At 37.8% G+C, this 25,589-nt stretch overlaps 1 protein-coding gene across 1 annotated transcript in view; it reads left to right on the top strand.

Annotated features, from left to right (window-relative positions):
• Window positions 1-25,589, top strand: part of EDIL3 (EGF like repeats and discoidin domains 3) — a 229,900-nt gene that overhangs the window by 44,162 nt on the left and 160,149 nt on the right. Inside the window, exon 2 of the mRNA XM_062514022.1 lies at window positions 25,391-25,519. Within this exon, the coding sequence (XP_062370006.1) occupies window positions 25,391-25,519 (129 nt within the window). The remainder of the gene's footprint in view (window positions 1-25,390; window positions 25,520-25,589) is intronic.

Raw genomic sequence — 25,589 nt, 5'->3', positions numbered from 1 at the left:
AAAGCTTTTTAGTACCAAGTCAAGCCTGTATGCTCCTTTCACCCAGGAAGCTGTGCTCAAGATTTTGTGATGGGTTGGGTTGTAATTTTTGTTACTTTTCTTCTCACTCTTTTCCAGAGTATGCTCAGTGGAATCTAGTTACCTACCAAAATAGAAAAATATCACAAATTTAGTTTATTTATAGGTAATATATTTTGTTCCACTTCATGACCACAAAATAATAAGAAATGCTTCATTTGACAGTAAAGAAGGTAGATAACATAAGGTATTTCAATACATTGCTATGAAACAGCACTTTGTTTGCTCTGTCTCAGTGCTGCTAGATATCTAATTTTTTTAATGGAGGTAATTAATATTTATATAATTAATATGCATCTGAGATTTAATAATTAGATTTTTGGTTACTTAACCTTTTGCACATTTTTATTTCTTATGCAGCATATCCACACTCTAAAAAGTAGCAGTGAATTTCTAGTACAAAACAGCTTGTACAGTTTACATATTCAGTATTTGCTGAGCACCTGGGGCCTAATCTCTTGCAACTGCCTTAAGTGAGCTACACAGATGAATTTTGGGGAGATTCTTCAATAAATGTTAGTTTTCTAATTACGGGGGGGAAAAAAATACAGCAGGAAAACTTGAATTAAGGAAATGTTTGTGTAGTCTTTCAGTGTGGTTATGACAGTGTGGCTCTTGCAGGGTTTGGTGAAATCCATAGAATCAAAGAATTGTGGAATGGTTTGGGTTGGGGAGGGATCTTAAGGTCACCCAGAGCCACCCCCTGGCATGGTAGGGACATCCTCCACTGTCCCAGGCTGCTCCAAGTTCCATCCAGTCTGGTCTTAGACACTTCATTTTTCTGTATTCAGAGCTAAGTAATTTTTAAAGCCTCACGAAACCTCATGGCCCATGACTACTCAGAGTAAATTATGTTCTTTGCAGCACTTTTTGGATGTTTTTCTAAGACAGTCACAGGTGGGCTGCAACATGGGTTTTCATACCAGGGGGTTTTGTGCAAATTGTCAGATTTAGTCTCAGCTCTGGAAAAAAACGTTTTGTTACATAAGAAAATTTCTAACACCAAAAATAAAATGAAATAAATCTAAGTTACAGTGGAAAAACCAGTTGAATTTTGCAGGTTTTCTCCGTTGCAAAAATTTATTTGAGGGCAGAACACAGGCAGAAAATTAGCTGTAAAAATTACAGCAAAGACTTTTGAGGTCAGGCGAGATGGATAACACCCCAATGCCATGTGGAGGGAGCTCTGCCTGAAATCCAGTCTGCTTTAAAGGAAAATCTTGTACCTCAAAGAGTCATTACTGCAGGTGGAACCCGTGATACCATTTAATATTTGTTTTCCTACATTCCACTGGGTGATAATTGTTCTCAGCTCAGCCAGAAAGAGGCTCCTGAATGGATGCAGTATTTCAGGCTGAGCTGAGAGAATTTGAAATAATGCCAGATTCTAGAATTTAGGAGGCTCTTCTTTGCGGAGAATCCCTCACAAACAGTTTTGCACGTGTAAAGTTTTTTAGGGTGAGTGTTCACTTCTGTGGCGATCCCATTAAAATTAAAATTACTTCATGAATCACCTGAAGAGGAGGGTGAGTTCAGGAAGTCAGTCATGATCCTTGAGCATCCAGATCTCTATTAAATACTGTTCTTTTAGATGTTGTGGTGGCACACCAGAGCTCTGTATTACGTCTTCATTTTCCACAAATAAGTTTCATGTCTTGAAAGACTTGTGGAAATTTTCAGATAAAAAGTAGATGCAGTTCGCCCTTCTCTGAATTTGAGAATAGTGACCCTCAACAACTACTTCCTGGGTTTCTTTGAAGTGCCTAAATCTGTGCTTTGGTGACAGTTTCAAAGCCATGAAGAAATATTATACTGAAAAAATCTGCATACTGGTATCTTTCCTTTTTTTTTTTTTTTTTTTGGTATTGTTGAGTGCCTCAGACAAAAATAACAAAAATCAAAGGATGACATCTCTGGATTCTCCTCCACTGTGGCATGCAAAGTCCTGATGTTCTGACGGTGGAAAATCTTTTCATTCCCTTGAGGAGCAGCACTGTCACATAGATGTAGCCATGTGGATTCTGCATTTTGGTTGTCTTTATTCCTTGTTAATTTTTGTTTGCTTTGGTTTATTTTGTTAGGTTGTTTTTTGTTTTGTTTTGTTTTGTTTTTTTAATCTGCTTTGCAATAAGACACTTTAATACTACTTTGGTTTATTTTGTTAGGATTTTTATTGGGTTTTTTTTGTTGGTTTGGAAGAAGACACTTTCATACTGAATTAATATTAATTGTCAATTAGTAAGGGGAGTTCTTTAGAAGATATTTTGCCCAGCACACTTGCACTGCTTCATTTACATTCCTGTGAGTGTGGAGGTCTTAATCTTGCATAAATAACCCAAGAAGCTGTATTTACAGCAGACATTTCAACACAAATTCTGTATCATAGCATGAACATACAGTGTACTTGTGATTAAGATAACTCCACAATTAAAAGACACAGATCCATGAAATTCACCACAATAAAGAATAACTTTGTGAGGGGGCAAGATGCAAACCCCCAAAGCAAGCTGACAAAAATTAGAATGGATTAAACCAGTCTGATTGAATTGTCTGGTGCACAGTCATAAAATCCAGTCTGCAAGTTTGAAGCCTCGTCAAAACCTCATTAGCTTTAATGAGACTTATAATATGCATTCTAGGAGACAGATTGTAGGGTTGAGGCTCAAATTAATACAGAGTTGTTGTATGACAACTTACTAATAGCATTAATCTCTCCACAACCTGTTCTGACAGGGTATTTTGCAAAGAGGACAGGACTTATTTTTTTTTTTTCCCCCCCCCCAATTTGAGGAATTTTTTGCCAGGTACCTGATCACCTGGAGGTCAGATTAACTGCTGGGAGTTTGTGTTTTGTCCATGTCTGTCTGTCTGTCCAAATGACATTCTGTGTGCTCCTAAATAGATTCAAATAGCATGGTTTAATTGTAATGTTATAATTTTCCCCTCAGAAATTCTTGTAATATTTCTTAGCTAATTATGAGCTCTGCATAATCAATCCCAAGGGGTCCTGTGTAGATTTAGAGTGAAATTAAATATGGACCCTATAAGGGTCATCATTATAGGACTTTAGAAGTTGAGATGTGATCAACTTAACTCTCACTGTTTTTCCTTGGAGTTTTGTTTTGGCCAATTTTGGAATGTCTGGCTCAAAATGAGGAGTGATAACTTGAGTAACCAACCAGTACAGCTGTAAATTATTTAATTTTAGCATTTTATTCAAACTCCTTTTTCTTTGTGATTGGTGATTTTTTAATTCTCACCCCCTTTTTTTTTTTTTCCTGGTCACTGACTGCAATGTTGAGGCATTCTTGGATCTGTAGAGACAAACTGCATTCCGTAAATATGTTTTGCTTTCCACCACCCTTCTCATTTCAGTCGCATATTGGCGTTGCATATTTCATGGGGCCTCTAAATCTGAAAAAGAAATAAGTCATTGCAGAAAAAAAAAACAACCAACCAAACAAAATTAATTATTTTTGCAAAGTAATTATTAAGAAGAAGGGGTCTCTGCTGTGCCTGTCACTCTTGCTGGTTAGTGTGACTGGTGCTGTATAACACTCCCTAAATCTGTTGTTTAATGGGCATGGATGAGCTGTTAGATAAATTGTATTTGTAAACTTCATAGTTTGTTTGACTCTCAGTAAATACAACAAGGAAGCTTTGGATGTAGTTTTGTCTCTGCAAAAAAAAAAAAAAAAAAAGGTAATACTTTTTTAATCCTGAGTGTTTGGGTTGGTTTTTTTGGTTTTGTTTTGTTTTGGTTTGGTTTGTTTTTCTTTTGGTTTTTTTTTTTTCTTTTCTTTTGCTTTTCTTTTCTCCTGCTGTGGCTGCTGTCTCATTGTTGCTTCTTTCTGTGTTTAGTTAGCACCAGAAGAGTTCAGTCTCCACACAACACATTGCACATCACCATTGTTTCTGGTAAAATCTGGAATTGTAATTGTATAGTGTTGTCCACCTCAAAGCCTTTGCAATATCATAAAATGTTTCACATCATGACTCAAGCTCAACTCCTTGTGTGCTCCTCTCATTTTGAAAAGCAGAGTACTCTTGGTTTTCTTTAATGTCTTGATTCTGTTTAGGATCATCTATTCTCTCCAAATTCACATTTGAGCTATAAATTTCATGTCATAAAGATGACTTCCAGACCTGAGAGGAGCACTCAATTAATTCCTTGCTTGTATTGAGGTATTTAAAGAAAACACTGAAACCTCTGAAATTTGGGATGAGTATTTCAGTCAATGTCATGTGGGAGGACAGTCAACAGCCAGAGCAGACTTTCACTGTCTGCCTGACAAAGAACTGAGTCCTATCTGTATTTTAGCTTTGGCAAAGTTTGGAAATTGCCTGGCTCGTTTGTTTGATAATTGCATTTTCTGGTGCTGTGTCTTGAGTGCGATGGGATTTTTATTTTTTACATTATTTTCATTTGATCGCAGCAATTTCCAATTCTTTAAAAGAAGTCTGTCTTAAGGGGTTTGCCTGAAGGGGGTCAGTTAAGACTGGATCACCAAAAAAAACTTATGTTAAATTTATGTTAATGCAAGTGCTTCTAGTGGTAGGATGAAAAAAAAGGCAAAAAACCAAAAAACAACAATAAAAAACCAAACAAAAATAGAAAAAAAACCAACAAAAAAACCAATCAAACAAAACAAAACACACACACAAACAAAAAAAAAAATTAAAATACTAAAACCCCCAAAATCAGCAATGTAAACAAACATATGACAGTTTTTGTTGCCTAGGAGTGTCTCTTGGGTGAGTGGACTGATAGGAAAAGGATACAAAACTTTACAATACTTTATTCCAGGCTCTTTCTCAGGCTGGGAGGTACTGGGTTAACACTGAAAGAGCTGGGATTTTAGCATTATTACCCCACGTGCTTTGTCTGTGATGAATTATCAGCAAGAGTCACTCACATGCAGTGGATAACACATTAGATTATTTCCTGTTGTGTCCCTGCTTGTCTCTTCAAAGAAAAAAGAAAAAAAGAAAGAAAGAAAATCCACACCCTGTGAAGAAAAGAGTTTAAGAGTTCTACACCTGCATCCACAAAACACAGTTGAGTGTGCAGTGCAGAGTTTCAAGTATCAAGAGCTCAAAAGCAGCATTTTGAATAGCTTAAAAATGTAGTTAATGCTGTGCTTTCATCTCACAGATCAGGCTCTCATGGCAACCCAGGAGAGTTATGAATTTCATCATAAATGACCATGATTCATCATACTAATTGTATTTCATCATTTATTACTCTTGATTGTTCATTATTTCAGCTGTAGCTTATATGTTTTTTTTGGACTTCACTGAAGATGCAATTAGTTACAGAAAGTCACTTGTCACCTCTTATTGTATTAATGATAAATTAAATTTTGGACTCATTGCAGTGATTTGTTTTTGCACAGGCTACTTGTCACGGCATTAAAATTTGGAGAAAATTAGGAACTTAAAAGTTTCCATAGCCTGAATCAAAGCCAGATGCTGGCATCCTAAAGGACTTTATTTGAGTAGCTTAGACATAAGGCCAACATTTCTCTGGAGCCACATAAATATTTAGATACTATTAAAGTACTTAATTATGTCTTGCAGTGATGCAGTTTCTTGTGAAATACAGACATTTTATTAATTCAAGTGGAAAGTCAGCTAGATTCCCTGAAAATTAAAGTAGCAATGTATTTATTCGACCAATTAAATATATACAATTTTATATAAATGGAGTCTATTTAAAATGCAATTAAGTTTTGCTAGCTATGAGAATTCGTATTCTTAGCATACCAACAGTGCTTTTAATTTAATTAATTTCTTAGCAAGGTCATCTAACTGAATTTGTAACTAAAATTTTTTGTCGCAGTAAGAATGAACTAATAGCAACATCAACACAAGTTTTAGAGTGAGACACTGTGGTTTTTAGTTTTGGTTTGTTTGTTTTTTTTTTTTTCCCCAACCCCAAAATGAAGTGATGGTAATTTAATGTCAAATTTAAGGGAGAAACCCACTTTTCCAAATAATTTCCATGTGGAGCTTTACGCTGACCGTGTATGAGGTATATTGAGCAATACTGAACTGAAAACTGAATTATTATCATATTTATGTTGTGCTGTAGCAACGTTCACACCCGTGCCAGTACAAGATCCCAAAATAAGGTGCCATTCTTTCCTCTTTTTTTTTTTTTTTAATAATCCTCATTGACCTTTTAAAGGAACAGAACAGCACGATCTGATTGCAAAAAAGCAAACAATTTTGGAATCTATCCCTAATTATGGCCCAGATAATCCCTTTTGATTTTTGCCATGGATAGGGTGATAATGACAGCAAACCTGTTGGGTGCCTGAAAATCCATTGGTATTCAGATCTTGGCTTATCTGATGTTATCTTTTACTCCCTTCTGCTTATTTTTTCTCTCTCCCCTTTTTAATTTCTGTGTGCTTGAAGAAAAATTGAAATTTGAGATAGGACTAGAGGTGAAAGAGACGTGTTATGGGTGGAAATGATGCTGTTGGCTCCTGACCTGAGATATATGGAGGGATTATTCAAATAATATTTTTCCTGCTTTAAAGTTCTGCCAGGCAAGTGTTCTTGGAGGGACTGAAAAAATAGACCAGGTGTGAGCATGGTGATTCATTTGCAATAAATGTGTGCTCAGTTACACTGCTGAACATCTAATTTTACCTGTAAGTCTGAAGAGAATTAGTTCAATTACTTTCCTCACACCACATTTATTCCTGTGTAAATATCTTCTGACGATTTGATGGGATTTTTAACTTTTTATTTTAATATAGAACAAGTAAAAACTCAAGATATGGGTGATTGCAGAGAGAGGATTTGTCTTTAAGCATTCTTAAACAAAAGTAAGGATTTTTATTGCACATAGAAAAGGAGTTCTTGAGTTTTTCATAACAGAATAAACATCATATTTATATCTTAACTAAATCAAGCTTTTGTCTTGTAGGTGTGTAACTAAAGAATCATTAACCTGAAAGTGGTGCATCCTCATATTTTTGTTATTTTTTAAAATCCCTTTGGCCCTGAAGTAGAAAGTAACAACAGACTTTAAAGTCTATCATGTATAATTAACTCTTCCTGAATGTGGTAGTAATTGTGATAATTTTTTTTTTTTGCCATTTTAACATAAAAATGTGCCCCATGGGATTACATTACATTGCATTACATTACTGACAGAAAGTCTCACAAGAGCATCCTTATTAAAAAACAAGTTTCAAGAGAGTCTTGCAAACTTTGTAGTCAGTTTTTAGCCTCATGAATAAGTAATAAAAACACAGGCACTGTCTTCTTAGTGAATTTCATATTTAGAAACTAAAATTATTATGACTTCTCTCTTTTTTTTTTTTTTTTAATCATGCTAATCACAAAATTCCAGGAAAGCCCTGGAGGAGGAGATGTTATTTCAGACCTACTACCTTCTGCTGTGACAATGAGAAGTGGCAGCATTTCTTGCACTGCACGGTGCTCCTCTTGTTGCTGGTGGCTTGGCAGTGTGCTTTTTTTCTTTTTTCTTTTAATCTGATCCAGAAATTTTGCCTGTGGAAGGCCAGGCAGCAGCAGACACAGGATCAGCTGCTGCCCTGCTGGTGTTTTCCACAGGACAGGTTTTTTTCTGTGTCATTTATCAGGCAACTAAATGGACTATATCTCTGGCTGTTTAATGGGGGCAGAGCACTGTGGACTAAAAATGGTCTGGAATTCTCTCTGAAAAGGGGGAATTAGACAGGAAAAGGCCAGGAATCCAGAGCAGAAAGTCTCTGTGGGAGTGCCAACATCGGGGAAGAGGATGACCATGCAGCAGAGTGGTGATGTTTGATTCAGGCTGGAATTTTGCATCAGGTTAGACATGTAATGAACATTGCAAATCCACTTCACAATACTGCAGGGAGAGAGTGAGGTGTGTTGTTTCTAGGTGGCACAATTCCCGCCTGTGCTTTTGGCTCCCAGCTGGACTGCAGCGAGCAAAGATAACAAGGAGAAGAGCAGGACACAGGGAGAAAGATGAGAAAATGGATTCTTGATGAGAAAAGATGAGAAGTGTTCTCTCCGAGCAGCTCCAGAGAGAAGCAGAGGGAAAGATGCTCTAAATTCAGTGATACCCGAAGCTACCAACCCCATAATATACTCAGCAATTTGTTGCTCACTAGTTTTGGGTTTGTGAGCTGTAGTTCAGAGAACAGCCCAACTTAAAATAAGCAAAACATTTCAGGCAGGCAGCCTGCTTTCTACCTGGCAGGTGGGTGCAGCCAGGTGGGTGTCACAAGCAGCCAGTGACAGGACAGGAGGAATCAGCTTCAGGCTGGGCCAGGGGAGCTCAGGGTGGACAGCAGCAGGAATTTCCCCATGGAAAGGGTGCTCAGGGACTGGAAGTGCCCAGGGAGGGTTGGAGTGCCCATCCCTGGAGGTGTCCCAAGGAATTCCTGGGGGTGGCACCCAGAGCTCTGGGCTGGGGACAGGGTGGGGACTGGGCACAGAAGATCTTGGATGTCTTTTCCAGCCTAAATGATTCTGGGATTGTGTGAAATGTGTTAGCCACATGGATATCTAAAGGAGATCGTGACACATCCTGATGGTTTTGTTTGTTTAAAAATAAGAAGTGAGGGGGAGGAGGGAAGTGAGAGGACCAGTGTGACACAATCCCTGTGCCCAGACAGCTGGGGAACACACTGGCATTAACTAAACATCTTGAATGCCAAAATGATCAAAAGCACCACATTTCCAAAGGATTATGGATCTCAGAATTAAAATCATCTACATGCACATAGAAGTGGTTTGATTTGGGAGCACCTGTAAGCCTGGTTTCCATTTAATTTCATGTTCAAAACTGGGAGCACAAGGATGCTCCGTGCAAGGAGGCTGCCGTGTCTTTCAAGAGCCCCTTTGATGTCCGTGGAACAGATTGCTCTTCAAATCAGGTAAATGTCTGAAATGTCAGGATTTCTGTGAGGCTTGTCGTTCAGCAGATCTAGAATTGGAATTTAACATTTAGGAATCACTTGTGTGCAGCCCAGTGTCAGGGCATCTAAGCTTGTTGGAGTAGCCTTTGTCAATTGCTGTAACTCTAGACCTTCTGTGAGCAGTGTCTCAAACAGCATTCTTTAAATAACCATCTAAACTAATGCATGTTTGGATGTTGGTGGGGTTTTTTAATGGGATTTTTAAATTTTTCTGTGAATTCTTAGCAATTGATAAGATGTCTCGTTTCCTGCTTGGATTCTGGTGGGGCAGTAATCCAAATCAAAGTGCCCTGGCATGCAGGAGAATGGAAATGGTAGACTGGCTTTTACATCTTAATTCTGACAGGGATTGTATTTAAAAAAAAATAAAATCAACAAAAATAAACCCCCCAAAAGAAAAATGAACAACAGCAAAAAAATCCGCCCAAAAACCATAATGAACAAACCAACCAACTAACCAAAACAAAACCCAACAAAAAAACCCCAAACAAAACCAACCAACCAAACAAACAAAACCCAAATCAACCAACCAAACAAAACCCAAACCAACCAACCAAACAAAAAAAATCCCAAAACAAAGAATACAAAGAACAAAGGAAAAGAAAAAAATAACCAAAACCCACCAAATAATACAGAAACATTCACAAAAATCAGCAAAAAGCTCCCCCCCAAAAAAAAACCACAAAGCAAGCAACCAAAACATGACAACACAAAACAACAAAGCAAAATTTAAACAAATCCACCAAACTTTCTAATATTTCCACAGAAAGATTGTAAAAATCAGTCACCATCAGTTCTCCCGAAAAGTTTCACTTCCCCAGGAGGAAATGAGATCAGACATAAGGGGTGATCTCCTTTCTTTATGGCTGCTGAGATCTTTTTGGGTTTGTTCTGCCCTGAGAAATGCCCTGCTCAGATTTTGTGCTCTAGTCTGTCACTGAAGAGATGAATGTTTGATACTTGTACTTCTGTTTCATGCTAACCTGGAACTTTGACCTACATGGCAACAGTGCAATGCAGGCAGAAAACAAAACAAAAGGAAACACACACAAAAAAAAAAAAAAACCCAAAAAACAAACAAACAAACAAACAAAAAAAAAAAAACAACAAAAAAAACCAAAAAAACAACCAAAAAAAAAAAAAAGAAAGAAACCAACCAAACCAACCAAACAAAAAATCAGCAACAACAAAAAATCCCCTAAACCCTCAAGCTAACAGAACACATCCAGGCTCTTGCTGAATTTGTTCAGAGAAGGAAAAAAGAGTTAAATCTCTTTAAAATCTAGAGGTTTCATTAACAAAAGTGCTTAAAACACTGCTAGAAGAGGAATATAGGGAGTGTCAGTAACTTCTCCCTTTGTTCTAAAAGCAGCAAGAACTGGAGGTAGACCCATGCAGTCATTGGCAGTGACATCACAAAAAGGGGATTTTTGATGTCTGTAGAATCTCTGTGATTCACAGTGAAGTAGGTTCATTACACAGAGCCAGGCATAATCCAATCAACAGCCCCTTCTGCTTAATTTTTGATTTACTTCTTGGCAGGGCTGGGTGATGTCACTTACCTTTGGTATATCAGAAATATATCACGTCTTGGGCAATATTTGATACAGACTGGTGGGCAGTGGGGCTTAAAGACTTGGCAGTAGAATGATTGGATTAATCACCTGTGGAGATTCACTAGTGGACCTCCGATAGTTCTTGTGGGATTTTTTGTAGTTTTGTGGGTTTTTTTATTATTTTTTTTGTTTTTGTTTGGTTGGTTGATTGTGTTTTTGTGTTTATGTTTTTAAGGTTTTTTTTTGTTTTGTTTCCTTTTTTTTATGTTTTTGATTTTTTTTGGTTGTTTTTAGGATGGACATATGCAGAGGTGTGTTTGCTGGTTCCACACACCATTTTTAATAGTCTGTGCTTGGTTCTATTTACTGGGACTGCAGCAGGAGCAGGGCTTTGTAACAAAAAAGAAACAAAACCAAGCCAGACAAATAAAACCCCAACACCTCACAAAAAAAAAAAAAAATCTAAAAACACCCCAAAACTCCCCAAAAGCCCCAAAACAAAACTAAACAAAGAAAAAAGAAAAAAAAAGAAAAAGAAAAAAAACCCAACCAAACAAAAAGCCTACAACAAACAAAATAAAACCACACCAAGATCAATAATATTTGGACCTGACTTATTAGAAAGTATCTGGTCTCTTTAGGACTAGGTATCAGATGAATTGATGGGGAAGTGGATGACTGTGGAGACGTAATTTTGCTGTTAAAAGTAGAAGCAATGGAACACCCCAGGAAATAAAAGTTCATGGAACTTGCATCTCATGCCTGCTGAATAGATAAGTATTTCCAGAAATGCTTACAACTGCAATCTTCCAACAGTAATTTTGAAGACAAACAATGCTTTCCATGGTTTTGTTGACTTTTAAGCACTCTGATCCCAGTTTTCAATCTATTTCCATGCTAATATGCTTTATCTGGGAAGACCCGTTGTCTTCATCTCACTCCTGACAGTGAAACTCGTCAAATTTACTTTGTGCTTAACTTTTATTTATTCATTTATAGCATGTTTCAGTAGAGCTGTAGTGGAGGGCAATGGTGCCTGGCTTTGATCTGTAATGGCTCGGGATGGTTTCTATTGTGATGCCTTGTAGATTGTTTTCAATAGCTGAGCTTTTCAGGCAGTGTTGTCAGCCTTCCTTGGAAGCTGCTGAAAGGAAAATATTAATATAACATTGTCTTCCTTTCAGTCACCTACCAAGGTAGGTGAATAAAGAGGAAACAGGTTGCAAAATGCTGAAATTGTTGTTTGAGCTGACTTTTCTTGAACTTTATAAAATATCCTGGCACTTCAAACGCCACTTTCATAACCTAAATCACTTTATTTCTGAATAACATAGGAGGAGAATTCAGCAAATACCTTTGTCCAGTATGGTAAATGTCTGCTTCCTTTTAAGCTTTTTTATTTTTTTTCGTACAACACAAACACGGGATAAATGTCTTTTTTATTGATTTTTCCAAATTGTCTTGCATACTTCTTGCATGTTTGGTTTAGAGCAAGACTAGAAGGAGCCATTTACAGCAATTTCTGGGTTAGTAACCTGGCATTCTGAAACACCACTGAGAAATAATTGATATGCCACTAGAATACTCTAAAGGACTCAAGAGTTTCTAGATGCTTCTTAGAAATAATAACTTTAAACTGCATAGCAAAGAAAGCTGTGTAGATAAGTAGCAAGGGGGAAATTGTAAAAGGCTGTGCACAAATTGAAAGACAAACACTACCAACAGAGGCTGAAATAAAAAATAAACCACAAAGTCTGGCTAAAAAGTAAAGAACTAATCATAAACATATGAGAAATAGAAAATGTGGTTTAAACATTGCTGGATTGAAAAATGAGACAGGAAATTGGAGGAGAGGAATAGTATGAGGAAATAAAAGCCTAAGAAATTGTCTTAAAAATTTGTGGTTCAATTAATGGACAAAGCAATTCGAATACTGCTGCTGTTGACAATACTGAGCTGGAGCAACACCATAGAGCTAATGGATTTAATTTGGGCTGGCACCAGCGTGGGGCAGGTACCCTTTGGATTATAAATGGATTCTGCTGATCTCGTTAGAAGCTGTTGTGTAACAGCTCATGGCCCAGCACCAGCGCTCTGATCCAGCTCCCTGGAAGAGGTTTTTTTTTTTTTTTTTTTTTTTGTTTGTTTGTTTGTTTGGTTTTTTTTGCTTCCAACTTCGCTGGGAGATTTATTGGTCCTTAAACCTGCAGAAGTGCCGAGTGTTATGCAAAGAGTGGTTTTATCATCCAGGCTGTTCAGTGTGGTGAACTCCTTGTCTTTGAGGCAGTTCAACTTGGGGCAGCAGTGCCTGTGTCCTGGCTGCAGGGCTGGTGCTAAACAGAACATATTTTGGGGCAAAAAAACCCCTGAATCTAGGGCAAAGGTGATGTCCCAGCCGCACAGTGGTGACTAACTCTGGGTGTAACTGCCTCGTGGTCTGGGACAGATCACTGGAAAAATGAATTTACAGAGTTAGTTTGAGGTCAAGATATCAAAGCAAGGAAAAGGCAGCAGTTAAAATGTTTGTAGGTCCCAGCCATACAGAGGAGTGCACAGACAATAAAAAATTTGATTTTGGGAACTTTGGGAAAGGGAGGGATCAGAACCGATTAAAAAAAAAAAAGTATATATATACACACACACATATATATATATATATATATATATATATATATATAATTCAATACTGCTTTACTCCAATTAATAAAAAGTTCCAGTGGCAAACACGTAGCTACAACACGCATAAAATAACAGGTCATTCCTTTAATGAGGCTCACAGATAGAGGGGAAAAAGGAATTCCCTAATGAGCTTCTGGATTCTTTTTAATACCTTCGTTTGAGAAGAAATACGTTGAAATTCAGACTGGAATTTTGTAATCTATTTATCAGTCATTTTTATTGTGGTCTCTTTGTTTGTCAAGATCAAGCTGCAGCAACATATTTGTGCACTCACAACTCTTTTATATGTTCTGTTGGTGAATAATGAGGCTTCTCTAATCACCTGGTTGTGCTCTAACTATTGTGTTGTTTGGTCCTGGCATAAATTGCTGTGCAGCAATGGCAAAAGATAAAATATAACACTTGTAAGTGTAGGGTGGGGGCTGAACTGGTGTGCATTTTGTGTTTTGGGTGAACGGAGAAAGAAAACCGAATTAATTATGAATTCGTTAGGAATGAATGAAGTTAATTGTCTCAACACATTTGAAAATAAGCTGAAGTAGAAGGACAGGAAGAAGTAGGGGGCTGGTGGGTATATATACATGACACACTTATTCCACTGGTCTGGTGCTAATCCCGTGTAAATCCATGTAAAGTTGTTCTTAATCTGCAAAACCCCCACAGTCCTCTGTTGTGGCATCCCATGTTGACAGGTCTGGAAAGTGAGAAAGGGTCAGGAGGCATTAATGTGCACTTAAAACTTTATTTGCACCTATTAAAATTGTAATCACCTTTCTCCCTTTGTTCCCGTATGAAGGAATGACTGAATTTGGTTATTTTTACTTTAATAGCTTAAATTTATTTGTAATATGTATTTGTAGTACTCGTTATTCTAACTCCTTCTTCCCATTTTTCCCTCCCTGTGGGATTTACTCTAGGCCTAGTCCCTGGTTTTAAAAATATAAATTCTGCATGCAGATACAGGACTGTGTTATGTGTCAAGGAGCAGCAATTGCATTTCAAACATGAAATTATGTGGACATCCTGCTGTAATTATCAGGGTTTACTTTGCATTGCACTGCTTTACAGCCACGCCACATTACCTAGATGTGGTAAATAAAGAAAAGGTGCAGGAAAAACAAAAGCAAACAAACAAACAAACAAAAAAAAATAGAGACCAGTTAGATTATCCTCCTTGAGCTTTTTCCCCACTGTCGAGTCAGGGTGGGAGACCAGGTTTATTTCCAAGTCCACTGTGGCCTCTGGGATGTATCTGGGATGTTGAAGGGCAGGCAAGTGCCTTGGCCTTGTGAGTAGAAGCAGTTATCATGCACTTCACTCCTCCACATTGATGTTTTGGGCATCTTGTGATGCCAGGCAACAAACTGATTGCTTTAGGAGTATTTGTCTGCATTCAGAAGCTGAAGGAGAATAGTTGTCTGGTTCAGCAGTCAAGGGTCTGTATGTGCCATTATTAAAATAACATTTAGGATCCCTTTTGCAATAGAGTATGGTAAAAGCATCACATTCTTGGTCACTCCAATTGTGAACATCTATAATTTAGTCTGCTTTCTGTCTGGCTTCTTCCTTTTTCATCCTTTTTCAATGGCTGTTCCCAGCTCTTCATTTTCAAATGTTGCTCGGCTGAAGCAGCAAGGATTTCCAAGCATGAGAACGGTGCCAGCTCCAGGATTTTGTTTTGTTTTGTATTTTTTTTTTCTTCTGCCTTTGCTGTCTTATGTGGTTTTAATCTTCATACACTTTAACATCATTATCTCTTCCTAGAGACTGCACGTGTTTCTTATATATGTGAAGTTTCTAAGTAATGTAAAACACGTTGTGTAATTACAGACAGATTTGTTAACAGCAGGGGAAATCCCAGGATTATGTATATCTGTATGAAACACTTAGGATGGAAAGACTTTGGAAAACAGGATTCTAGGTAGGTTGAGTTTTTCTTGTCTGTGCATAAAACAGTACAATTAAACATAAACCAGTTATAACTTGTTTTGAATTAGTTTTCAATATAAGAAATCCACATTTTTTAGGCTTACTTTACAATGTACAGCAGATAATAAAAATGAATTAAGAACCGCTGCCAAGAATACAGTTTATTTCTACAGCGTGGCCATACTGGGTTTAGATTTTGGCATATATAAGCTGTTTCCTTACTCAATATTCTTGTAAACCATCATGCAGTGAAGTGGCTGTAACAGTGCAAGGCAGCGCCTAAAATGTGGGAGCAGCAAAGGAATTTATCATTGTCCAGTTTACACTTGGTTAAACCTGTGTTTAGGTGTCTTCATGTCACCTGCTGCTGCATGGACTGTGTGCCCTCAGAGGTTCACACTGTCAGTTCTAGGAGTGCTGTGTCCAGCTCCTCCTCAGGACAGCACAGGGAGCTCCTGGAGCAGCTCCAGGTGAGGGGAACAAAGGTGAGTCAGGGCCTGGAGCATCTCTGTGCCCAGGAAAGGCTGAGGGAGCTGGGGCTGCTCAGCCTGGAGAGGAGCCCCAGCTGGGAGGGGGCCTCAGCCCTGGGTGTCCCTGGGTGTCTGTCTGTCTGTGCCTGTGGGTCTGTCTGTCTGTCACTGTGTGTCCTTGTGTGTCTGTCTGTCTGTCCCTGTGTGTCTGTCTGTCTGTCACTGTCTGTCTGTCCCTGTGTGTCCCTGTGTGTCCCTGTATGTCTGTCTGTCTGTCCCTGTCTGTCTGTCTGTCCCTGTCTGTCTGTCTATCCCTGTCAGTCTGTCCCTGTCTGTCTGTCCCTGTGTGTCTGTCTGTCCCTGTCTGTCTGTCCCTGTGTGTCCCTGTGTGTCTGTCTGTCCCTGTGTGTCCCTGTATGTCTGTCTGTCTGTCCCTGTCTGTCTGTCCCTGTGTGTCCCTGTATGTCTGTCTGTCTGTCCCTGTCTGTCTGTCCCTGTGTGTCTGTCTGTCCCTGTGTGTCCCTGTATGTCTGTCTGTCTGTCCCTGTCAGTCTGTCCCTGTCAGTCTGTCCCTGTGTGTCCCTGTGTGTCCCTGTGTGTCCCTGGGTGCAGGGAGGGTCAGAGCAGGGCTCAGCAGTGGCACCAGAACCGCAGGCAGGGACTGAGCCCAGCAATTCCCCTGCACTGGAGGCAGAACTTCTGCCCTGGGCAGTGCCCAGCCCTGAGCAGGCTGCGGGATCTCCTCCCTGGGGATGTTCCACACCTACCTGGACACAATCCCACCTGCTCTGGCATGGCCCTGCTGGAGGTGGCACCACATGAGCCACTGTGGTCCCTTCCAAGCTGATCCATCCTGGGGCTCTTGGCTGGTGGCTTTGATTACAGTGAACCTGGTAGATTCACTACTTAATCCAGTTTTATATCACATTTGAGAAAAGTCTAGGAAGAAAGCTCATTTACAAGTTTCTCTTAGAATCTCTAAACAGGTCTCTTTAAAGCGCAGAAGTCTTGGATTTCATTCTATTTGTGAACAAGCTGGAACAACTGAGGTAAAAAATTACAGCTGTCCTTTCCAGAGGCTCTTAGCAAAAATGACCTAAAGGATTTTCATCACTCCTTCACAGAGCTTACATGGTACTGCCAGCTGTGCAGTCCAAAACAAACAGAATCAGTTCTTTATTGCAGCTGATAGCTGTAATGCCCTCACTATTTCATATCCCTCACACAAGAGGCACATATCTGCAGTGCCTAATTGATATTCTGATTGTGATCAGTAACGTCACCTTCCTGTAAGCCAGAAAGAAAATTATGAAAAGTAGCACTTCTATTGTATCTCTCTAGGTGATGTGGGGTTGTTTTTTTGGTTTTTTTTTTTGTTTTTTTTGTTTTGTTTTTTTTTTTTTTTTACTGTGTGAGGACTTCCTTGGTGAAAAAATTAAAAATCCATGTGACCAAAAAATGTGCGAAATGAATGTAATAAGACTGTAATGATGAAAAATTACAGAATGCTTTGCATTATTCTCTTTATGCATATGGTTTGGTGTAATAGAAGAGGTCGTTGTGGAGGGTGTCCATGTAGGAAAGCATGTTCAGTGCTGGCATATTGGTTAAAAAATTAAAATTGGCATCTGGAGTGCTGGTGGGTTTTGCAAGGGGATCCCTTGCTTGCCTCCACACCCTACACTCCTTTAGCTCCTGCCTGCAGAGGGATTTTGGTGGGGATGAGCTGGATTCATTCCCAAAAAAGCTGAGTTCAGGTGGAGGTTCTGATTCTGAACCAACACCTGGTCACTGGGGCACCCTGAGATCACATGGAGGGAAATCATTAAACCTGCAGCAAAATCCACAGTCTTCATATAGTGTAAATATGAAAAACATCATCACTTCAATGCTGTTGGCAAGTCTTGTAAGAACATGTTGCCAAATAAGGTGTTTAAGAGTGGATATACAAAAATAGAAGTAACTAGAAATCAATTAATACTTTTCAAATGAGAATATGCTTAGAACTTATATTCTGCAGTATTTCATTTTGGTGAAGGTAGAAGGGTATAATGTAGCATAATCAGAGTTTTAAAAACTGTTAATGATGACTTTTTAATTGCTTAACTTTCAAATTTGGATTTGCTTAGGATGGGAAAAGATAAATTCACCAATGCTGAGATTAAAAATTGCCTAGCAACCAGAGAATGAGTACATCTAATGTAGGGAAAACAAAGGAAGAACAAACCACTTTCATTTCCATAAATATAAAGTATATATAAATATAAAAGTGTGGAGATAAATATACATGTGTGTGTGGACAAACAGACACATTCCCTGGTTCTTTCAAATTGCCAACCTGAAATGCTGTGGATCATTAAAAAAAAAAAAAAATAATGGAAAGGGAAAATCAAGATCTAAGATGTGGATGGAAATTGGTTATTTTCATTTAAAAGTTATAAATCCACAGTAAGGGCTTGGATTTTGTTTTAAATTGTCCTGCTTCACTGATGAAGTGAAAGTAGAAAGTGGAAAGAAAACAGTCAAGAGCAGTAGAAATAGTGCATTTCTTAAGTTTGCAAGAACGAGAAAGAACAGAGGTGTCACCTGTGTAGAGAAGATCATAATCACTTAGAACTGTTAATTTTGAAGGACTGTGCTAGTGACTGAACTGTGTGCATTCATTGTTCCTGTGGGGAAAATGGGATGGGCAAGAAATACAAATATTTTATTAACTGATACATTTAAAGTGTACACAATACTAAAAACCTCCTGATCAGCTTTGAAAGTAAAGGACAAGTGGCTGGAAATGATAAATTATTTCTGTCATGACTCAGAATGTCTTCTGAAAGTTCTAACTGAACAAAACAAATTAATGGAGAGACAGTTTAGCCTAATTGCCTCTCTCAGAAAGTCTTAAGGTCCTATTCCCTCCCTTTTCATAAACCCCCTTTCACCCCATAGATGTGAACAGGTGCAGAAATGCAGGTTTGTTCACCTGAGTCTCAGCAAGAAAACTTCATGAGAGCAGCTGAGGTGATCAACAACCAGACCCAAAGGAAAGCGTGCAGGGACTGCCTGGGTAATTTGTGCCAGCTTGGTTGAGCGTGCAGAGAGAGGAGATGTGGGAGGCTGTGGTGATGGGGACCAGGGTGTCTTCATTAAAGGCGTTTTTCCTCCCTCTGCCTGGTTCTCCAGGAAGCATCACTGCTGCTGGCTGGGGCTGGGTGCTGGGGGTGGTGTCACCACTGCTGTCAGCTGAGCAGGCAGGGGAATATCTCTCTTTTTTTTCTTTTTTTTTTTTCCTTTTCTCTTTGATGAAACCCTGTCTCGACTGATGGCAGCTTTTCTCAAATCCTCACAGCAGCCTGTGCATGAAAGCTTTCCCACAAGTTGTAAAAATATTCAGAACCCTGTTATATAACCACATCCCCCCTATAGTCATTTTTGATCCATTTTTTACTAATGAAGATGTGGAATGACAGGAATAGTTCATATTCCTTTTTTTTCCCTGCCGAGCCTGTTGGCATAGAAATGAACTCTCTGTAACCTATGGGAGAGAGAAGAATTTACTTTTTAAGCTGTTTTCTGTTTCTACTTGTGTTTCATATTGTCAGGCATCAGATGCTTAAAAGGTCTATAACACAGCAGGCTGAAGTGCAGTGACCTGCTGCTCTTTCACATTCAAATTAATAAAGTAGCTCATAGTGCAGACCTTTAAAAAGGCAACAGATTATACTTTTTTTTAAGGCAGAAGGGGATTTATTATGAAATTAATCTCTGCAGACATTACTTTGGGACATTTATTCTAACTATTGAAGTAGGGGCACACTTTTAAAGTCTTGTGCCATTAGATTAAATCCAAATCTTAAGTCAGCCCTTCATCCTCACCCAGTATTAATGTTTCAGCCCAGTCCCAGAGTGGGATTCAAACAGTAATTCTCTGCTTAGAATAATCTGATTTGCTTTCTGTAATGCCATCTCAGGTTTCATGAAATCAGCTGGTGAATCTCCTCAGATTACAAGACCAGAAAAACAATTTTTACACCTGGTGTTACACAAGTTCATTGCACTTCTCCACTACAAGCTACAGCTTAAGTTCATAAAGTCTCTTGAACACAGAGGCTTTCAGAAGTAACCCCCTTGATTTACATGAGACCTGTGATAAAATCATGAATTTTTTGCTCTGAGATTTGCATTCTCGTGCAGTTTTCTTGTCCAGCAAGTGGATGTTCAAGGTTGATATTATCATTTTATGCATTTTCTAAAGCCATTTAGACACTCTGCCAAGATTTCTGGTTCTAGCTAGAAATTTACCTGAACTTTCTACCTGCATAGTAAGCAAATCAGCCTAGAAAAGGAGCAGAAGGAGGTCGATGAGCTATTGGTATCTAGAAACCTTATTTTTCAATAATAAGCAAGACAATTTAATTATTCAGTCTTTTTTTTTTTTTTACCTTAGGAGAAAAAAACTAGCTGCCTCACCATTAAATCTGAAGAAACAGCTTAAAAATTTCTTTAGAAGAACTGCAGAGCTCATCTGTTTCTATGTTTGCACTTTGCATCTCTGCATGGGTGTGTCTTCAACATGATTTATGGTTCTGCTTCTCAGTAGTGCTTCAGCTGTGGAGAAATAGGTGTGACCTTGGGCATTGTGCAGATGATTCTGTAAACCAGGAAACTATTAAAGCCCTTTTTTTCTGAAAATTGATTTTAACATGGAAATGCTACAGGTGGCAAGTACTTTCTCAGTCTTGAAGTTTAGGTGCCCTTCTTGGCTCAAGAACTGGTGATTATTTTTCTACAACTATACCAGACTTCTGTTGACTGGCTCTGTCCTGGGCTGTTTAACTTTTTTGGTGCTGCCTGGAGATTTCTGCTTTGGAACAAATTTTATTCTCATGAAAGCAAATGGCCATAATTTTTATTTCTTTCAAAAGAGCTTTTAAAATAAGGCACATTTCTTGTTGCTACGCGGAAAATTGAGTACAATTTTGGCTGCTGTTTTAGACAGAAATGATGGCACCCCTCTTCCCATCAGTGTTGGAACCAAAAGCTTGAACTTTAAAACACAAACTGTACAGAACTTCACCAAAAAGAGCACTGTGTCTCCCTAAAACTCTGTGTTTCTAACATCATAAACTCATATGTCATTCTGTTTGCAGCAGGAGCATCAGCACATTTATCTCAGTACCAGCTGCTGTGAATTTCACTGCCTCATTATATAATGTATACTCAATGTGTTAATATTTATGTTTCATGTCCATTACGTGAAAGAATAAAGAGGGTTGAATTTTTCCACGCAAACTTGCTATTTCACAGAGTGGGCTCTACTTTTAAATTACAGAAGGAAACCCGGCCCAAACACCTGAATGGTCTTTATTCAACCACTTCTATGGTTACAGTTTTGAAATGTGAATCCACACGATTTTTTATTTTTTTTTTTAAGGCAGGTTTATTTCCTTGTCATCATATTATTGTCTCGAGCAGATGTCTCTCAGAGCAGCAGTTCTGCCAGAAAACCTAATAGTTATCATTCTAGGTGCTATAGTTGAAGGAAATCATCTCCATTTCAGGCTAATGATGTTGTGCAATGGGGACTGGAATTCTTCTCTCAGGCCTAATTCAGGATACTGTACCTTAGCTTTTGGCAGGTATTTCTGTCCCAGAAGCTGTAACATTAAATAGTGAATATCTTTAAGTTGGAGTAAGGAATTCTTTTTCACGTTTTTCTTCTTTTTTTTTTTTTTTTTTTTCATTGCAGATTAATTAGTGGATGGTAAGGGCAGCTTATAAGGGCTGGTCTGTCTGCTTTTAGAATGAGTGCCTTGTGAAGGTGCAGGTGGGTGTGGGATGGAACTTCTCCCTCTGCACATCTCCCTCAGCCTTCACATCACAAAAGTTGGTTTCATAAACTGTGAATTTCTGTTCTTGACAAGGATTGATGGGCTAACTGTTAACATCACACAGTGCTGCATTATTTATACACACAAGGTTTGGGCACCTTCTTCCAGGCTGTCCTTAGCTGTCAAACAAAGAATTGAACTCCTCAGTCAGGTACCACAAAATGTTTCATTTTTATGGGGTTTTATGGAATAAAAAAATGTGTTATATAAATGTTTAAAGTTTAGCAAAGAGTGCAAGTACTACTTCTACCCAACTCTCCACCACTCCCTGTTTGTATTCAGTATTTTATTGAAAAGCATGTGGCTTAAAAGTAGTTATGTGAACACAGGTGAAGTTGCATGATGGACTTGCAGAAGAGGTTTGTTTTGTTTTGTTTTGTTTTGTTTGGTTTTTTTTGTTTGTTTGTTTTTGGGGTTTTTTTTGTTTTGTTTTTGGGGTTTTTTGTTGTTCTTTTTTGTTGTTGTTTTTTGTTTGGGTTTTTTTTCTGGGTGTTTTAATGAAAAAGAGGAATTCATTGACTGAGCTATTTATTATGGGCATAAAACATCATATTCCTTAAGAGATTTTTTTTTTTTTATTAGAGAGCAAATATATCACCATTTTATTTGAGTTTTGCTGTATAATTTTTCCTGATTTTGGGGAACTAGGGAGGGCTCTTAATTAAAATTCTAATTTTGAGTTTGCATGGATAAAATCAAAGGATTTTTTTCTGTTTGCCATGCTTTTTTTTTATTCTTAACCAGACATGTGCACCAAAGAGAGGATGGACTATTTGCTTAAGAACTATTTTGACTTCAAAATGTTCAGGAGAAATGGAAGATGTGCAGAAAAAAAAAATATATATATGTCTTACAGATTTAGGACACTTTGATAGTAAATCAACTATCAAAGGTTTATGTAGTGTCTTCAGACACTTCTACTCTTCAGAGGTCGTGTAAAGAGCAGTGAAAGGTTAGTCAGATGCAAGAAAGAAAAACACAAATTACTGTTTCCATTCAACATTGAATCTCACTGGAATCCTTTCAGAATGTCTTATTATACTTAAAAGTACAATAACAATTGGTCTTTTGATTATTTTTATTTTTTTTTAAATAATTGAATTTCTCCTGGAGTGTTTGTTTAATTTGCAGAATTTTGTCAAATTACACAGTCTGTTACACAAAGAGCATTTTGCCAATCACCATGGAAAGCCATCAGCACAGAGCAGACTCCTGCAAGATTTATTGTAAAAGATTTATTTCCTTTTATTTTTTTTTTCTTTATTTTGCTCTTCCATTCACAAAATCTCTCAGGTTAAATTATAAAACCGTGGTTGTGTTAAAAGCTGTGTGACATTTTAATGGTAACAAACACCCTTTATCAGTGGTGTTAAGACAAAATGCACCCATATCATCTTTTCTTACTAATAACAGAGCCTTCAAAATCAAATTCTGTTCATCAAACTCAGTGGAATGTATAACAAATTAGATTTCAATATTTCAGCATGAAGTCCTCTCAAGAGGCACAAAATGTAAATTGAGGAAGATGCTGTTGATTCAAAGCTGATATTTATTTTGTTCAGCACCATTTCACAGACAATAAGCTATAAATAACAGAGATAACATTTTACGTGATTTTGTGTAATTTAAGTTTCAACATTTGCACAGCCTGATGCCTCTTCTTGAGTAGAGTTGTGCAGCTTCTCATTTTTCTGACTGCATCATATTTGTTTTATACTATAATATTATTTAAACATTGTTGTTTACTGTATAGACTTTTCCTCTTTAGTCCTCATTAACATTATGAGAACGAGACAGGATAGGCTGTTTTTTGATTGGCTTTTTGTTTCTTTGTTTTTGGTATTGTTTGGGGGTTTTTTGTTTGTTTTTGTGAGGGTTTTTGTGAGTTGTTTGTTTGTTTGTTTGTGCTTTTTTTCCTCTTTTTCGGGGAGATGGGTTGAAACTTCTGTTACCATTGTTTCCTTCCTTTTTCAAAAAAACCCATTTTATTTAGATGTGGTCTTTATTAATTTTATTTCTGTGATGTGGCATAGTGACATTACAAACATCACACCAGTGACTGACAGGCCAAGGTGGTGGGTCAAAAGACCAATTAGTGCAGTCATTTCCTGAACATGGAAATAAATGGCTGTTGACAGAGGAGAACATCTGCTTTATTAATCCCAAACCGCAGGTCGGTCACTTTATTTCAGGATGAAAAAGCCAACGTAAGTTTTTAGGCAAATTAAAACCATGCAGTTGACTGTCCATACTTTGGTCATTTCAGGAGATTTCAGTTTCTGGAAATACAATGTAAAATTGTGTGTGAATTCTGCTTGTCATTCAATATAAAATTTACAGACTCAAACAGTAATTTGTGTTTTTGCCTTTTACACCAATGGCATAATTGAAATCAGAAGGACGCCAAATCAGGAAATATGTTACAAAAATATCCTCTCTCATTTTAATCAGAATATCCATGTGGATTTGCATAATAACTGTTCCTGCTCCAGATGTTATTTAGTTTATTAATTTAATTAGAGGTATGTGAATACAGGTGTCAGAGCATTCATTTAATAGTAGCTGTTCTTTAACAACCAATTGCTTAATCCCCATGAAATCATAAACAACCATCCTTTGCTACCTCAGTAATGCAACAAATGCAGAAAATTAAAAATCTTGGCTTATTTAAATTCAGTTAGAAAATGTAATGTACTGTTCTCAAACAGCTTTACTTCACCATATGCTGGACAGCCTTTAAGACAAAACTTAATATCAAGCACATGATAGCTCTGTGTCACGAAGGCACCTTAAAGCTGACAAAAAATTAAATAAAACTACAAATAACCTAGCAAAATACTGCACAACTCCAGTTTTTTCTGTTCAAATGATGCACAGAATTCATTACGGCATTTTTGTGCATCAGTTACATTTCATAACCAATATTTAGATGGAAATTCTCACATCAAGGATTAACCTGAAAGTCATGTGCAGGAAAGGTGTAAAAATCCTGAGTTGAGTTTTGCCACCAAAATAATCCAAAACATGCTCTAATGTCAGTACTGCTGACATAAACCAAGTTAATTTCCCTAAATCTTTTCAATTGCATGGCAAGAAGCCTGGCAATTTCCAATTAAAAAAAAAAAAACCCTAAAACACAAACAAAAGACCAAAACAAAACAAAACAAAAACCAAACAAACAAAAAAACCAAAACCAACCAAACAAAAAACAAACAAAAACAAAATAAAAACAAAAAAAACCAAACAAACAAGAAAAGAAACCAAAGCCACAGAAAATAATGTACTTGTTTTCTAATAAATATCCATTCTTTCAGATGCATTTACTACATGAAATACTGTTATTTTTAAATGCAATGCTGAGTAGTAGAGAGTACAAACCCGCCTTTGAAGATGAAGATTGAGATAAATGAAAAATGTATGTAAATATAAACTATCTGACAAAAATTATTGAATTAAAGTTGACCAAAGCCTAGGGCATGTTCTTTAGGATTGCTTCCAGTTATCCAATTGGCGACAAAATACAGTTTGTAGATATCCTGAGTGTATTCAGGTTAGAAACACTAAAAAAATAAATTACTGTTTGCTCTTGCCTTTTGCAAATGCATTGAGTTTAACACAACCACACTGTATGAGGTGGAAGGTTACGGAAAGACGATTACACGGAGTTGTGGTGTTAAATAAATACAAAACTGAATCAGCCAAAATTCATTCAAAGCACATAAGAGTTCATAATTTCTTCCCGTATTTAGTCACCAAAGATCTGACGTGTTTAGGGTCTGTGGGTAACTTTTTTGGCGACTTTTCTACACAAACCTTGTTTTCCTTTCCCTGTGGCCCTGCAGCGGATGTGTGCGACTCCAACCCCTGCCAGAATGGTGGCATCTGCCTGTCAGGGTTCAATGACAACTTCTACTCCTGTGAGTGTCCTGAGGGCTTCACGGACCCCAACTGCTCCAGCCTTGTGGAGGTTGGTAAGTACAAATTAAATCAAATTGCCAAAATAGCTCAAGAGCTCCCTGTTAGCCTGTGGCTGGCCAAGCA

Source organism: Cinclus cinclus, chromosome Z (genome assembly GCF_963662255.1).
Source record: "Cinclus cinclus chromosome Z, bCinCin1.1, whole genome shotgun sequence".
NCBI classification, from domain to species: domain Eukaryota; kingdom Metazoa; phylum Chordata; class Aves; order Passeriformes; family Cinclidae; genus Cinclus; species Cinclus cinclus.
Note: the sequence above shows the minus strand (reverse complement) of the source record. Positions and strands in the feature narration are given on the sequence as shown.